General features: G+C 32.4%; 1 protein-coding gene across 3 annotated transcripts; it reads right to left on the bottom strand.

The window, feature by feature from the left end:
* Window positions 1–10,549: 10,549 nt before the first annotated feature.
* Window positions 10,550–14,890, bottom strand: LOC123893545 (putative zinc finger protein CONSTANS-LIKE 11). 3 transcript variants are annotated; one of them, XM_045943271.1, is made up of 6 exons: window positions 14,363–14,890; window positions 13,100–13,832; window positions 12,167–12,397; window positions 11,558–11,904; window positions 11,270–11,441; window positions 10,550–11,084 (listed from the first exon to the last, which is right to left on the bottom strand). In XM_045943271.1, the coding sequence occupies exons 2-5, from the start codon at window positions 13,694–13,696 to the stop codon at window positions 11,318–11,320; spliced, it is 1,299 nt and encodes a 432-aa protein (XP_045799227.1). In that variant the 5' UTR covers window positions 13,697–13,832; window positions 14,363–14,890; the 3' UTR covers window positions 10,550–11,084; window positions 11,270–11,317. The 3 variants fall into 3 exon arrangements, with proteins under 3 accessions (XP_045799227.1, XP_045799228.1, XP_045799229.1); XM_045943272.1 differs by lacking the exon at window positions 14,363–14,890 and having other exon boundaries at window positions 13,100–14,045; XM_045943273.1 differs by lacking the exon at window positions 14,363–14,890 and having other exon boundaries at window positions 10,550–11,058; window positions 13,100–14,045.
* Window positions 14,891–17,861: the final 2,971 nt, after the last annotated feature.

Genomic DNA, 17,861 nt, shown 5'->3' with positions numbered 1-17,861 from the left:
TAATTAATATGTGAACTATAGTTTTCTTAAATTATAGGCTTTTTGTAATTCTTTTGATATAATCATCACTAAAATGTTCTATAGACATTATTATTTTGGCTAAATTGCACTTTTGACCTCATAAGTTTTAGAAAGTTACGATTATGACCCCTTATATTTCAAAATAGCACTTCTTAGTTCTTACCCTCTATCCTTATACCTTTTTGCAAAAGGCCAATTTTAACCAAATCAACGCTGATGTGGCAAATCACTTATGTGACTAAGCTGCCACGTCAGTTTTTTCATCTAATAATTAAAATAAAATAGATTATTTATGGGTCTACTACACCCGCCCTTAAAGCTTCTTGTCCAAGCAAATACAAATTTTGGTTCAATTTTGGTCCTTGTCATGTAAAAGAAAGGAAGGAAAATGAATGGTCATTATATATGCATGCATGCCAACATATGAGAGTTGAATGCTCTGCTGCCAAGTGACAACTTCCAACAAAAGCCCATGAATACTGCCCCTTGAAACAACCGTTGAGAATACACAAATTCTTCTCTCATTCCTCATTTAAAAAAAATAAAAAATTTATCGTCCTACCATTTTCTCAAAAAGCATCCGGTACCTAAGCAGCGGACCATATTTTTTCATAAATTTTCTCATTTTTAGTCATTCGTTACTTAAGTAGTGGATGAGTCAAAGTAGGATGTGCGAAAAATTCGTAAGACGGCAAAAAAAAACTCAAAAAAAAAAAAATGAAACATATCAATGAAAACAGTCCCAAGACTGCAAACAAACCATGAAACATTAGTGACTGCAATTCAAACTGCTAACCAAGAAAGTTTAACAATTTTTTTGAAGTTATTATTCATTGATCGAGGGATTTATGTAATTTTAAAGAGTTTAAGTTTATGTTCTTGCCTCTCTCCACAAAAAGTTATTCTATTTGACGCAATACTAGTAATAGTGGACACTTCTTTCAGCTGAAATTCGAATCCTAAGGGTGCGTTTGTTTCCCAGATTGTAAATTCTTTCCCAGGAAATTTATTCCCATGATTATGATGGAAGACATTTTAATCCCTGGCATTTGTAAAAAAAGTGTTTGGTTAGTATTTTAACTCCCAGAATTTTTTCCCTTTTATTTTAATTTTTCATAAATATTTAATCAAGTAAAATACCTTTGCATCACATGTGGCAAAATGTTATTGATTCCCTAACAGCACTAGAAAATAACGTGCATCAAGTAGTGGAGTGTATAGCAGTTATACATATAAAACTGATTGGAATAATTTGTTCCGGTGCTTTTAACAGGGGAATAAAATTCCAGCCTTTAAGGGAATAAAAGTTTCCCAGTAATAAAAATTTCCTGGGAATAATTATGTTTTACCTTATAACAAACATAGGTACTTTTAATTCCCAACTTAAATTCCCAGGAATATACTTTTAGTCTCCGAAACAAACACCCCCTAATACTTTAAGTTATGGAAGATTAACTTCTTCAGTTAGACTCGACTTTCATAGCTAAGGTTCTAGTCTATTTGTGATTCTGTGGTACTGCATTTTTTTTTTGCAACCCTCATTTTGGATTGATTTATTGATATGAATTGAATTTCTAATTAGATTTTTGAGTTTAATTGTTGTGCACCGTCGGTGTAAAAGTTTTTTACACATACATCCAATGACGCGTTGCCACATCACTTAATGAATGTGACACATCATGTGTTTTTAATTACCATACATGATGTGTCATTATATTATTGGACGCATGTGCAAAATAATTTTACACTGACGGTGCATATAAATTAAACTCTAGATTTTTTGACGTGGTTTTATTGAACCCGTATAACATTTTTTGAAACTAGCATGACGTGATTTTTTATTTTTTTTTTGGTTACAAGCATGACGTGATTTTATTGGACCCGTATAATATTATTTTTCCACAAGGTCATATATAACAGTTATAACTAAAAATAATTGTTTTTAAATTTACAGAGATATAGTGCTAGCAACACACTCTTTAACAAACACATCTAACACACTCTCTTCTATTGGTTAAAATTTATATGGGTCCCATAAAAGTTATATGGGTCCACATTTTTTTTATGGGACTCATGTGAATTTCAACCAATAAAAGAGAGTGTGTTGGAGTGTGTTTGTTAAAGAGTGTGTTGCTAGCATTATTCAATCCAAACAAAAAATTTAGATGATCTAAAATTTAAAAACGTTATAATTGTACAAAAAAGAAGAAGAAAGAAATAGATAAAATAATTTAAAAGTTGTTTCATTATTTCCAAAACACCAGACATATTCACTAGCGTGGTTGAAAAATGAACATATGATGGTTTATAGAAGGCTACTTTTACTCATATTACATTTAAAAATGAGAAGAGGATACATTTCCTCAAAGTAAACAGATCTAAGCACCTTGAAGCTTATTTTATTCATTATTTGCTATTTTGTTACTTTGCACAACACAACCATATTTATCCATTTGCAAATTATTACTACATAATAATAATAATAATCTTAGATTAGCCTAACTCAACCTTATAAAATTGATTTGTCCTCACTTATAAATATACATTCAGACCATCTCGCAACTGATGACGGCCAGCAGATCATGGAGAGACTCTGATAACAGGCGGCCCTGGATCGTAGAGAAGACTTTGATACCATCTTAAATTGAGCTTAACTCAACCTATCAAAACCGACTTATATGGTGAGGATTTTCCTCACTTTTAAACACACAGTCAAGTTATCTCGCAGTAAATGTGAAATTTTTTAACATATAATAATACTTGTTTCATTTTAATTTATTGTAGTCATTTTAAATATTTTTGTTTAATAATTTTACAACCAATTTTTTTGTTAAAAATGAATATATTATTGACTTACAAATTAGCACAATTTAGGCCCAACAAGTTTACATCAGATCAACCACATACATACAATTCATGCACTTGAAGATATTTTTAAAGTCACAACCCAAAACTCAATCATAGTTTTTCCTTTGGCCACAAACCAATTGTGTAGTATATTTGGAATCAAATCATATGAATTCGTGGCATGCATGTAATGGGATATATGATGCTCTTCATATTTCAACCACACATGTGTATTTAACTGTCAACCTCATAAACAATTTTGTGGACAAAGACATCTTATGGCTATAAATTGTACACTATTATTATTAGTTTATGGGTCCAACCGTCCAAGACAAAATTATGGTATAAAATTTGTAGAACTTTCCAACCAATATCAATAAGTCAATAATATATTTCCATTTTTCAAGTGGCCTTATGTGCAACCAAATGGGCTTAGGTGGGTCACAAATTTAAAGGTAATAATTCTACACCATACAATAAACCTTTCATCTTATGAACCTCAATTTGTCTTCCTAATAACCACTCAACAACTCATAAATTATGGCTCATAATAACCCTTCAAGCATCTATAATGAAATTTGAAAAAAACAAATAATAATAATCAAATTCAAATCAAACCTTTTATTTTGTCAAAACAAAACTAGTGGAGTCACTTATTCTTTTTTTTTCTTTTTTCAATGACTAAATTAACCTTATGGCACTATTGAAAGAGACAAATCATGGGTAAAATAAAGACACGTGATTACTTCTAGGTGTGGTGTGGTCATCCATGTCCTTGTCCACAAGAATTTGTCTAAGGAACATTAATCAAACTATTGTTATTGTTATTGTTATTGTTATAAAAGGCCTTTATTCATCTACCAATTAGATACACCAAAGAATTCAAGAAACTATCAAAGCTTCATTAATTTATCAAATAGAGCTTCTCAAATTCTCATCAATATGTGCAAAGGAGTAGAACCAAAAGAACACAATTTCTTTCCACCATCGAAAGAGAGTGTTTCACCTTCAAAAACAAGAGATTCTAAATGTTGTGAGCTATGTGGATTACAAGCTTCGTTATATTGTCAAGCCGATGATGCATATTTATGCAGAAAATGCGACAAAAAGGTTCATGAAGCAAATTTTTTAGCTCTTAGGCACATTAGGTGTTTTCTTTGCAATACATGTCAAAATCTTACCAGAAGATATTTGATTGGAGCCTCAGTAGAGATGGTACTTCCGGCAAACATAAGTTGGGATAACGGAAACTTGCCTAATAATAGCACCCTCATCAAGTGTTCAAGAACTCATAACATTACTTCCATGTTTCTTTAGATTATCTTATGTAATAGATTGGTTTATTAATTTTCTCTTCAGATTATGTAATAGGTGTTTACTTTTCTCTTAGTTGATAGCTAGCTAGAGAATTTGGTGTACACCATCTAATGTATGGTGGAATTGTTAATTACTAAATCTTCTTTTAATATCATGCATAGAGCTGTAAAAAGGGCCTTAAGGGGCCGGTCCTTTAAGGGGCGGACCCACTTATTCCTGATTATTAATTTTATTTAAATTTTAAATAATTTTTCTAGTGTCGTGAACTTATTCTCGTTTTCTTCAATCAGCACTGTCCACGATCGGCACCCTAAAAAAACTGTGTTTAAAATTTAAATAAAATTAATAATCAGGAATAAGTGGATCCGCCCCTTAAAGGGCCGGCCCCTTAAGGCCCTTTTTACAGCTCTAATCATGCATGATTCAAAAAAAGTTGTTTAATTATATGTACAACTAGATTTAATTAGTAGATAGAAGATGTTCAATGTTTTAGATTTCTTTAACTTTTGGAAGATTTAGTTGATTTATACTCAAAACTATAATTATATATAAAGCACGAGAAACAAATTTCTAGAATCAATAGATTATAATTTTAGTATTTTACTATGCTAGAAAACCTATGACAATAAAATATCTTACATATATGTGCATGTAAGGGTAGTTCTTGAAATAATAGAATATAATTATAGATAAACTTCATAGCAATTCAATTATGTGTTGAGTCTTGGAAGTTTATATATAACAATTCGCTAATAAGTTTCTAATTTATCCTTATTTCTTATTTTCTTTCATTTTTTCACTTTTCTTTCCTGCTTAGCTTACCAGATTCTTACAAATTTGCAAGGATTAATTCCTCCTTGTAAGGGTATAAAATTAGCTGCATTTGCTCAGATGTTTTTCGTGTGATTCTTCACAAAAAATACTCGTATCTACCAAGGATTTCTCAAAGTCACAATTTTTTTAAAGTTTGTTATATCTACAAAATGTGAATTTTATGTGAAACTGCATGCACCTAAGTTTTGTATCGGTATGCTTCTTAGTTCTTCCAACTGTGTTTGTAATATTTTTACGGTTAAAAAAACTAAATTTTGAAATAATGAATTACACAAATTCCAAAATCATTTTATGTGTATCGAAAAATTCACTTTTACTATATTACCGTAAAAAAAAAACATTTTTCTATCTTTAACTAAAGCTAGTTGCATCTTTTAATTGTGTTTGGAGTATCTAAAGTGATGCTAGGCCACATAGGTGCGCTTCGCTCCGCCACATGATGAACATGTTTTAAGTTAAATGTCGAGCGCTAAAGCGGAGCTTAGTTACGGCTACAAATTGTATAGTCCTTATGGGAATAGGATTCCACGTAGTAACTGCATTAACACGGTAATTAATTAGGACCGTCTGATTTAAAATGAACGATTGAGATTTTAAATTGTGTACAAATTATAGATCAACGACCAAAATTTAAAACAGCTACAAACCGTGTACTTTTATTAGAGCAGCCGATCCAAGTCTGTCCCCTTATCAACTACTACTTGCAAATTTTGTTGGCTCAAATACATTAGTTTTTTCATCTCCTGCCACAAAAAGCTATGTATATATACACTTTAAATTCTAATGCAATACACAACAATTGATAAAGAAAATTCACCGAGATAACAAAAAATAATTGAAACTAACTAAGCTTAAATTGAAATTTACTCATAACTGAATAGTATTTGTTGTATCATTAGTATGCGTCTGCCTGCATCTGTGTTAATTAATTCAAGTATGTTTAATTGTTAATTAGATTAAGTTATATTTGCATCTACCAACTGCACCAAATATATCTGCTAAGTAGTGGCGTATGGAAGTCTTATAACATTCAACCTAAATCCTCTATTCCTTGCTACCTGACATATATATAAAGGTGATATATTTTTTTTTCCAAATAATCTAGTGGTTAAAATTTCACCTTTATAATGGTGATATCTATAACAAAGTCATGAGATAGCAACTCGTGAGAATACTTTTGCATATATACTTGTCCATAATGAATAAAGACAAATTTAATATAAAACAATTCAAACAACGGCGGAGCCAGAAAATTTATAAAGTCAGGGTAATATCTCAGTTTTGCACCGAAAAATCTCAGTTTTAAACAAAAAAAAACCTTAGTTTTGTCCTAAATTAACCCCTAAAAATCTCAGTTTTGTGCCCTACACTAACCACTAAAATACTAATTTTTTTTTACCAGAGTTCGAGCAAGTGCCCGGGCGGTGGATCCGCCACTGAATTCAAAGTACTGTTGTTCTTAATAAATTACAATTATCCCTTAGCATGTTTCATATTCTAAAAATATATGATGATATTTTCACTCCCAACATTATAAAATTTGTCACTCTATGTGTAAGGCTTTACTGGCCTAATGGTTGAGCCGGCCTTGTCCAAGAGGATTTCAAATATAGGATGTAGTTTGCAGAAACAATAAAGGTTCCTATTTATATCTTAAGGGAAACGTCCCAATGAAGACACCAGACTCATGGTAATCAAAATAATTATATCAGCTACATGAAAATCAGTCTTATTAATAACTTGTTCAAAAAGGAAGAGCTTAATGAAAACCAAAATAGCTAGGTGATAACTAGTCTAAGTCTTGATTTTAAGTTTATATGCATAATTCATTCACATAGCTTGCTTCTACTCAGCTAATTAAATGCATGCAATGCCTATATGGAACCTTGGTCCAATACCAATAGTCTTTCTATTTTATTTCAACAATCATCATTGGTGATAAATCATAGCTAGACAGCCAATGTATCTTTATTAACATTCTTTGTTATAACATGAAAATTTTCAAAAGCTGAAGTTCTCTTTTGTCTCACCAGCTTCTCTATTTAACGATCTCACATCTATCCAATTAATTTTATCAAGAACTAATAGAAAGAAATTTATTTATATTCAAGATACTTACATATGAATGAAAGGAAAGCGACAACAATTCTCTTAAAAAATACATCTATAGACTTAAGAGATACAACATTGATATGCATGACCCTCTCTGGATGACAAAATCAATCCTCCTAAAAAATACATCCATAGACCTAACATATACAACATTGATATGCACGACCCTTTGAACTTTTTGTAGAATTCCACAACTTCTGGTGCTAGGAAGTCGTGTCAAACACAAATGGTATAAAAGCATGTTGATTGTCAAAACGACTCAAAAAGAAACCAATCCTATCTCTCAAAAGAGTAGTCAAATTATATTGGCATGGCTTCTACCTTATTAAATTAAGAGTAGTCACAAAAGCCACACTTAAATCTTAAACAAAATTTGGACAGTGTCCCTTGGGACTTATTCCAGTTTTACCCCAAAACTTCCACAATACAACCTCAGGAAGGTTGTGTTTTTCTTCTCAATGAAGTTCTGACAACAGTTCACTTTTCTTCAAGCAAGGCTAAAGTAAAGGCCATGTTTCTCTAGATGTTCCTATGGCAGATGAAATACAGGCAGCACCCTTACCAGTTACCAACACAACAAAGAATCGTACTACTAAACTTGATTGTAGCCTCTTGCACCCATGTTTTTCGAACTGCCATTCGTTCTGCAAAGTGATTTGAAGTAGAAAGAACTCATAGCATGTTTAGCAAGAGCACTGGCTTTCCGGGTCTCAGGTCTCTGACATTTCCAGTACTCTTTGAGGTGATAAACTTGGATTGGATGTGAAGTAGGAAGAGATGTAGCAAAAACTGGATGAATATCAAGGTCTCCTTTAACTGTCAATCCTGTTGCATCTTCAAGTGTAAAACCCTGATAAAGTGGAAAAAAAAATCAGCTAGAAAAAATGTAAACAAATAAGCATGGACATTATCCGTTGCAGGAGATATCACTATCATTATTGATTATTAAATGGTTATGCAAGTACATGAACATCACTGTAGCTGCATTAAATTTGATCTCTTTTTCATAAGATAAGCAAAACTAAACTAAACTCTTAATACAGCTAAAATAAACTCTTAAATACAGCTAACTGATGAATTAGACGGAATTCAGCTTTTGTTATCTCCAACACCAATCTTTGCTCCTTATCCTTTGCCATTTCAAGTAAAAGCAGCCAAAGAAATCACAGCATTATGAAAGAAAAATAATAATAAATAATAATAATAATAATAATAATAATAATAATAATAATAATAACACATTTTTATTTGAAATTAAACTAAATAGAATGAGTTTAACAACGATGCACTTACACCATGATATAAATGTTGTGAGCTGTGTAGATTACATGCTTCACTGTATTGCCAAGCTGATGATGGATATTTATGGAGAAAACGTGACAAAAGGATTCATTAGGTCAAATTTTCAGCTCTTATGCATATTAGGTGCTTTCTTTGCGACACGTATCAGAAACTTGCAAGAAGATATCTTATTGGAGCTGCATTAGAGATGATACTTCCAACCAACATAAGCTGGAACAAAGGAAACCGGCCTAATAACAGCACCCAAGAACTCATAACAGTACTTCCATGTTTCTATAAATTCCACCTTTTCTCTCTTTAGACAGTCTTCTATAATGGGTTTGTTTAGTTTTCTCTTGGTTGATGAATAGAAAGTTCAGTGAACACGTCTTAGGTATACATTGGTGGATTTGTTGAAAACTGGGGAGTGCTAGACTTACTTTCAATATCATGATTTAAAAAAAAAAAATTGCTAATACAACTAGGTTCAATAGATAGAAGACGTATGTTGTCGATTTCCATGTGCAAGTTGGGCTTCATGAACCCAACTATTGGAAGTCATGAACCTGGTGTGAGGGCTATACAGGATTGAACAATCCTCCCCTTTGAACCATGGCCATGGTTTTGAGGTGGAGTTAGGTTTAATGCATATCAATTGGTATAAGAGCCTGATTCGATCATGGGGCGTCGGGACTGAACGGGAAGAATGAACCCTATAAAAGAAAGGGGAAGAATGAACCGTCGAGATGCCGGTTGTTCAGGGGGTGAATTTGTTACCAATTTTCATGTACAAGTTGGGCATCATGAACCCAACTTGGTTGGAGTCCCACATTGGAAGTCATCAACCCGGTGTGAGGGCTTATATAGGATTGAACAACCCTACCCTTTAAACCATGGTTTTAAGGTGGAGTTAGGTTCAATATGTATCAATGTATATATGTTCAATGTTTTAGATTTGTTTAAATTTTGGAAGGAAGATTTAGTTGATTCAAATTGAATTTGTATTGTTAATATTAGGGTTGGGAATAGGCCAGGCCAGGCTTTGACAGGCCTGAGCCTGGCCTACGATTTTTTTTCAGGCCTAAGCCTGGCCTATGGCCTATCAAATGCAATTTTTTTTTGGCCTGGCCTGAGCCTGTTCAAAGCCTGGCCTGGCCTTGTAGCCTGTTTAAAAGTCTGTGTTACATAAATGCCTCTATATAGTCTTTTTAAATAGGCTAAACAAGCCTTAAAGCCTATTTCACATTTAAATTTTTATAATTTCTACAACATTAAGAAAAAACTAATAAAATGATTAACACAAGAATTAAAAGCTAATAAAATAACAAATACGACTACGACAAAGTCTATTAAGTATGCAATAATACAATTACTATATAAATAATAATATTATATAAATAATAATTATTAAATATAAACAGGCCGGCCTATCAGGCTTTGTAGGCTTTTTTTTAGGCCTGAGCTTGGCCTATTTATGTAAATAGGCTCTTTTCAAAGCCTGAGCCTAGCATTTTTAATAAACAGGCCAGACTTAAACAGGCCAGGCCGAAGGCGCCTGTAGGCCGCCTGGCCTATTCTCAACCCTAATTGTTATCATATTCAAAACCAATTTCAAAGCATGAGATACTAATTTCTAGAATCAATAGATTATAATTTTACTATATATGCTAACAAATCTAAGAAAAAATAAAAATATCTTACATATATGTGTAAGGGTAGTTCTTAGCATCTCATACTGTAACAATTTATTATATCATAAATTTCATGCTTAATTAAAGTATTGAGTTTCTGCTACAATTCTTAATAGTGTCTCTCAAATATGGATAATTAGGTTATCATCCTTAAAAATAATGGAATATTATAGTGTTAACAAACTTCGTAGAAATTCATCTGTGTTGAATATTTGAAGTTTTAGATGACAATTGACTAATTAGTTCCTTTTATCCTCTTTTTCCCTGTTTTTTTCACTCTTCTTTTCTGCTTAGTTGACCAAATTCTTACGAATTTATTCTCAATTATATATATGAATAATAGTAAAATTATGGACTACTATTGTCTCACAATTTCTGCATTTAATTTATGCAAATCAAGCAAACATTAACCAAAATTTCAAATGTCAAAACGAAGTTTCCTTAAAGGAAATGAAACAATGTTTATACAATTATGAGTAAAGTGGAGCAATCAAATAAATGAAATAATTGATGAAGTATAAATGCATAGTAACTAAAATTTAAAATTTAAGAAATGTTTGTACGATTACGAATAAACTATTTCTAATAATAAATGAAATAATTGAGGCAGTATAAAAGGTTGTCAAAAATGCATACAGTTGCTGCAGGGGGAAAGTGACACCCTCGAGCGAGTAACTCAAGAACAACAGTATCTCAATCCACAGTTGACATTGCTCACTAATCCAATGTAAGGTTCTCTGTTCTTGGACAATATCTTAAGATAATGAGAAGGTATTGTTTTTTAAGGTCTAAGGTTTATCTTTCCTGAGGAATGGCCAAACTAAAAGCAGAAAAGGAGTCGACTATAGTTGCTTTATCAAACACCAGTTCACCTTTTTCTTCCTCATTAGCTCAGAGAGTCACACATTCTAACCTGTTAAAGTCCAGGGAGGATCGTCGTTGACTCCCATCTTCTCTGCAAGTAGGAAAGAGTATATAGGTCTGCAAATAATATAGTGGATAGACGAGATCATTTTGTAAAATATTACCTTGACATTCAGAATAGAATATGTGTGCTATCTTCAATTAATTTTATACAATGAATTAAACTCTTATCTTATTGGTTGATTACGAATGGACAACAAAAGAATGTATTCACAATGTTAAGGACTAGTAGCTTAGCTTACCATCAAAATCATATCTTGCAAGGAAAATTTTGTGACTGTTGATAATGTTTAGATGTCACTCAATTTAGGATCATAATCATATGCTTCGCCTGCTTTAACAAATCTACCTTTCACACGTTTTCTTGTATCAGCCCTAGCTTTGCGAGACGCATATCTTATTTGCTTACCAAACCTGCACATAAGAAACCAGCAAAGTCTAATCTAATACTACTAATTCTCGTAATTTGGCCAACAGAGTCCTATATTTAGGGGCGAAGATAGTATATATACACAGTTAAAAGTACTTACGTTCGGGTTTTCTTTTTCTCTTGGTATCTCATTTTGGCTTTATCCCTTGCTTGAGGGCATGTACCCTCCAAATTTGATTCCCATGTGGATTCACCAGGATGAAAGACTGGAGGTAAACTACAATCTAGAAGTTCTGTAACATTGCTTTCACCATTAATGTTAGGTAATTGAATTGGTATGCCTGAATGAATTTGACTCTGAGGAAATCCTAGAGGCATGCTTCTGTTGCAGCTAGGAGTCATAAGTGCACAATTTGTATTATTGTTGATGGCCTGCATCGCACTTGTTGATCCACCAGCCCCTGATGATGGAAAAATCACACAATCTTGTTGAACTGATGAAGAAGCCTAATAATAGATCATATGAGTGACAATTAGTTTCATACATTACTTTACCTCACTAAAGAGATTTAGAGAGGAGAATGATAAACAAAGTTAATTCATATACACTGTCAGTGTTAAGATTTTTTACACTGTCAATCAATCATAACTACTTCTAAAATCACATATATGATTGATTGTGACTTGTGGTTTACTGACATTATAAAACTTATTGCACTAACAGTGTATAAAAATTAAACTCTAAAAAAATTGTGTTATAACCGGTAACCTCTACTGCAGTCCCAATGAGACTGCTACATTTTGTGACTGGAATGTTTTTATCCATTAATAGACATTCTATTCCTCCATCTTCATGGTTGAATTTTGTGGCACTTTGAGAGCAGTCAAATATTTCATCAGCATTTTCAAAGTTTAATTGAACATCATCCACATTGAGACCTTCACAGAGACTAGTCCCCTCATGAATTACAAGATCCTTGACATCAAGGCATCCTTGAAGCTAATGAAATAAAGAAGATGAAAAATCCGGTATCAGCTTTGGTTCAGCACAACAGTTAGCATATACCAACTAAACTAATAAACATATATGGTATTTAACTATATTCTTGTCTCTGGCTAGCTATATTTAGTCTTTTTACTAAAATTGAATGAGTACAGATGATTTTTATTTTGTCCAAGGTATCTCCCAACCAGGAACTAGAGACTAATCTTTGAGGTACGGAAATCTATATGAGGGGCTGACCTATGACAACAGGTGCTCTTCCATATGCACCGGCCAAAGATCGATCCCATAACCACATACTTAAGATACTCGGTTATCTGTCAATTGTGTCACACCATGTTGGTAAATGAGTGAGAGTATTACTGTGGAGATGATTATGTTTGCAAGTAGTACATGGAATGATAAATATTTTGAAATGACGGAGTGACAACACACTAATTATATGTGCTATCTTAAATTTAAAACTTATATGGGTCCAAGAAGCAATTAGCATGGTTCTCCTTAAGCAAAGTCTCATGTTCGAGTCTTGTGAATGGAAAACATAGGCACACTGGAAAAATTTGCCGCCTTATGTGCGTCCACCCGGCTCAGCTCAGATTGTACCAAGGGTCTAGACCTAAAAAAAGCTTTAAAACTTAAAAAAAAACCACGCAGATATGTTACCAACCAAAATAAAAAAGAGTATAAGGAAATCAATACCTTTGGTTGGTTTGAGTCTTGATTAAATGAAAATGCTTGATCTTTGCAGTATTGTGTGCAGTTTGAATTTGATTGAAGGATAGGAGATTTCTCAATCCAAGGTTCATATTTGACACACGGTTGTTCTTCATCCAGCTTCTCGTTCGCTAAACCAACGAAGCCAATCTTTTCAGGTTGCTGCTCCAAATGCTGATCACAACCGGTATTGCTTTCAATTTTAGGCAAAGTACTAGTACTTGGCGATTCCCAAGAAGCATTTGATGAATTTGCATCAACCAAATGTGGCCAAATTTTAGTTAACTCTGCCAAAGAGGGACAACCAGTATAGAAAGTGAGTAGCACATGTTTATGTCCCAATACAAAACAGTCATTTGTATTCCAATCACAAACTTGACAAAGAGATAGTTTATTTTCGACGCAGCGCACGATTGCTGAGTCGAAATGACACTTATCACAGAGGAGTGAGCGGGGATGCCTGCGAGACAAAGAATTTGCAGAGTGTACAATCCCATCGCAATGGAAGCAAAGACGAGCAGAATCTGGCTTGCAGTAAACCATAGCTCTTACAACCCGACAAAACTCACATAGAGCTTCCATAAATGCTCCTATAATAAATATCACTGATATTATTCATGCTATAACTAAACAAAACTCTTAACACAGCTACCTGGAATGGAATAGAACGGGGCGGAATGGTACAACTTTTGTTATGTGAACAGCTTTGCTCCTTATCCTTAGCCATTTCAAGTAAAGCAACCAACGAAATCAAAGCATCATGACACAAATAAGAATAACACCCTTTTTCATTTGAAATTAAATGTAAACATAATGAGTTTAACCACTATGCACTTACACCATGATATAATCATAAACTTTGTTATACTATCAATGTTTCAATTCATAGTTATTAAACACAAACAAAAATAAGCTACACATGTATTCAGAACATTTCAACAATGACAATGAGGGCTTATCATATAAGTGCATCAATGATACACACTACCTATGAAACACAAACACTTCTCGGATTAAGTGTGTCCCATTGTCAAAACACACCTCGGTGTCTGACACCAACACGACACTTATGATACATTGAATTATGTCATTTTCTTAAATTTTATCCGTGTCTACATGTCATTGTCAGTATCGTGTCCGTGTCTGTGCTTCATAGTACACTACCCTTCTCATTATATGTTTGTCTCCAAATCATACAAGATATATAAGATTTGAAGAAAAAAAAAAAAAGAGGTTTAACGATCTTACCAAAACCAAGAATGTAGAATCCCCCCACCCCCAATTAAACGTTGCTGGTACAGCAAAATCATCCAAGATCAAGAAAGACAAATTCCATTAATGAGAAAGGAATCAACAAAATAAAATGAAGATTCAGTACTGAATTAATAATGTTGGCTAACACAGCACAACACAACAAAGGTGGTGAAGAATAAGTCAGCAGATTATAGAAAGTAGCAAGGTAGGTTGAGTGTGACATTAGTGATATAACTATACACTTCACATATAGTAGTTGCATGGTGAAAGTTATTATTATTCAAAAACAAAAAAAATAAATTTGTGGCAGTTATTTTTTCATGGTTCTCCTAAGTTTGCTTAGACAGGTGTCATCTTAAGTGTGCAATTCTGACTCTGAAGATGGATGAGGATGTTGTGCGTGGCAACGTTTGTGGTAGGAAACTATGGTCATTGCATATATTTCAGGAAAGTTAATCGGACACTGAAATTACTGTAACAAATCTTACTACTGTACAATTTATTTTAACTAACTACACATATATAAAGATATAGTTATAGCAGCATAGATAAGACAAATAAAAAAATAGATAGATACCGTACAAATTAAAACAATTTATTTAAGGTTTTACCCAAAAAAAATAAAAAATTACTAACAACTTTTTTTTTTTAATTATCTATTTGGAAATTTAACCAAATTGTGTTTTTTATTTGGTTCTTAACTTTTTTTATTTTTGTTGGTTCAAAAAAAAATTATTTTTATGACAAAAAGAATATTCTTAACTCAAAAATACCTTCTTTTTTTTTATATAACAAACTTTAAAAAATTATGGATAGTTAAGTTAAGAATCATATGAAAAACACTTATAAAAAATTGCATAAATTTTGTCCATTTTAAAATTGTTCTATGACCCCAAAAAAATTGTAAATAGGCTTTTGAATTTGATGGTAATTTTTAACCAAAAAATTATTGTGTCCCTAAATTTTAAATAATTTGTAATTAGGTCTCAAAATTTTAAAATGAACAATTAAGTCATAACAATAACTATTAAAGGACAAATTGATCCGTCTCGTGAGTTTAACTCAGTTGACAAAGACATTGTATTATATACGTAGCGGGCCAAGGTTCAAACCCCGATTATCTCACTTATTCACTATGATACAGTATAGAAAAAATAAAAAGGATAAAAATAGATCCTTACACAAGAAAAAATTTCTAAATAATATCTTCTACGACCAATTGTCCATTTTTTTTTTCTTTTTCTTCTTTTGCATTCAAAAGACCAATTTTCAGTTGGTCCTAAAATGAGCTATTGATCAAAAAAGATATATAAGGTATTTTTTCCTGTTGTAGAGACCAATTTATCATATTTTATTTTAATTATTGGCAAAGACTAGATTGTCTCTTTATAATTAGAGTCACAAAACAAATTATCCAATCTAAAATAATATTTTCTAATTAATATAGAGACTAAATTGTTCCATTTATTTTTCTCAAAACAAAATATTGCTTTTATTTTTCTTACATCTAGTAATATTTGTTTTTTAAACCACTAGATTTGATCTGGTGGTAAGACCTGAAAGGTTTGAAGACCTGAAAGGTTTGAGTAGAATGCATGGAGTTCTAGATTCGATCATCATTGACTATATTTAATTTGCAAATGTTCCAACTTTTTGAAAATTCACCAAAATTCTAATTGGTTCATGAAGTTTTTCATTCAAAGAATAAAATAAAGCATAAACTAAATCAATTTGTACCGTTAGATAGTGGAGGTGCATCAGATCTTACAGCACACTCTTGTGCACCTACTACTTTTCAATTTCTCTCTTTATTCCCTCTCTAGCCCATTTCGTCAAACACCTAACCTGCAGCAACGCAAGTCACCTTATGTGCTTTCTCCGGCAACCGTACAGAACCAAAACTCCTCTTGACTCTTGAGACCAAAGATAGAACCATCATTTGAACCTTCGTTCACCTTTCAAAATGCAGGATGCTACATCACACACAATTACAACGCAATCAGTTACATTCATATAGGGGTCACTCTATGAATGTAAGCTAATTATGCAGTGGTTGGTCAGAGAAAAGGAAAACAATCCTCTTGTATGCAATGTTATTAGTAAAATGAATTGAATGTGTTTCCATCAACAACAAAAAAAAAAATTGGATACTAAAGTTAATAAAAGTAATGCTTGTTCTTCATCTATAATATTGTTCCCTGCATTCATAAGGTTTAGATACCAACTCATTAAACTTATTGATATTGTTAAGATCTATTAAGGTTTTGGGTGATGATATATTAGGGTCTGTTTGGTTCGGGGGTTTTGGAGGGGAGGTGAGGGGAGGGGAGGTAATATTTTAATTTTTTGTGTTTGGTTCAATTTTTAGGAGGGGATATGAGGGGAGGGGAGGTGAGCAAAATCCCTCCTAAACTCAATTTTTGCTTCCCCCCAAATTGGGGGGATTTGGAGGGGAGGGGAGGGAAGCTTTTTTAAACTTTATTAAACTGACAAAATTATCCTCAATATATTTTAGAATTCCAATATTATCCTTATTACCATTTTTATTATTAGGTTTTTGTTGTCTGTGTTCTGTATTGCCTATACTCCTTGTCTACCTCTTTTTGTTTGTGCGGTGTCGTCGCTGCTCGTTAATCAAGTATGTATCAGTTTAATTTTTATGATTACTTGCGTTTATATATATGTATCATGTTTTGCTGCACATACATATATATTATGTGCTACTGCTTTTCGTGTTTTCCTGCACATACATATATATATGCATCATGTTTTCCTCGTTAATCAAAGTATGTATCATGTTTTTCTGTGAATTTGCGTTTCGTGTGCATACATATATAAAAATACCTCACCTCTATAAAAATACCTCACCTCCCCTCCCCCTATTTTGAACCAAACAGACCCTTAGAGTCACTTGTAAGGTTGCTCAATGTGCCGATTCAATCCGAGAAGCTCCTCCCTCCCGGCCCAATAAATATGATCCAACACATTACCTTTATTTTCATCTTTAATGAATACAAATGTATTTTCATCATAAAAAACTTTGATGTGGTTGACACAAACTTCGATTTTAACAAATCCCACAATTTCTTTGAACAAATTCTTTTAATTCTATCATTTTAATATGTTGAGCAAGTGTCAATCGAGTTGTATTCATTTCTCTTAATTTTACCCCATTTTAGAGTATCTTATCTCACTTGATTTTTTTTCTTTCTAAAACACAATCAATACCTGGTGGAACCAATTAGTCTATACATTGCATTAAGAAAAAACCATCATCCCATCAAAATAAATTATACGACGCAGTATGAGAAAATAATTTTTTAATTTACAATAGAGCTGATCATTAAATTCAGGACTTTTAACATACTACTCAAATTTCTCGCAAGATCAAGCGGCTTAGAGAATAAATATCCTCACAATAATAAAAAAATAAAAAAAATAAACAAAAACAAATAGTGTGTATATATAACTTATATCATCGTTCTTACATGTC

The sequence above is a fragment of the Trifolium pratense genome, linkage group LG7, assembly GCF_020283565.1.
Source record: "Trifolium pratense cultivar HEN17-A07 linkage group LG7, ARS_RC_1.1, whole genome shotgun sequence".
NCBI classification, from domain to species: Eukaryota; Viridiplantae; Streptophyta; class Magnoliopsida; order Fabales; family Fabaceae; genus Trifolium; species Trifolium pratense.
The sequence above is the reverse complement of the archived record's forward strand: the minus strand, read 5'-3'. Positions and strand labels throughout refer to the sequence as shown.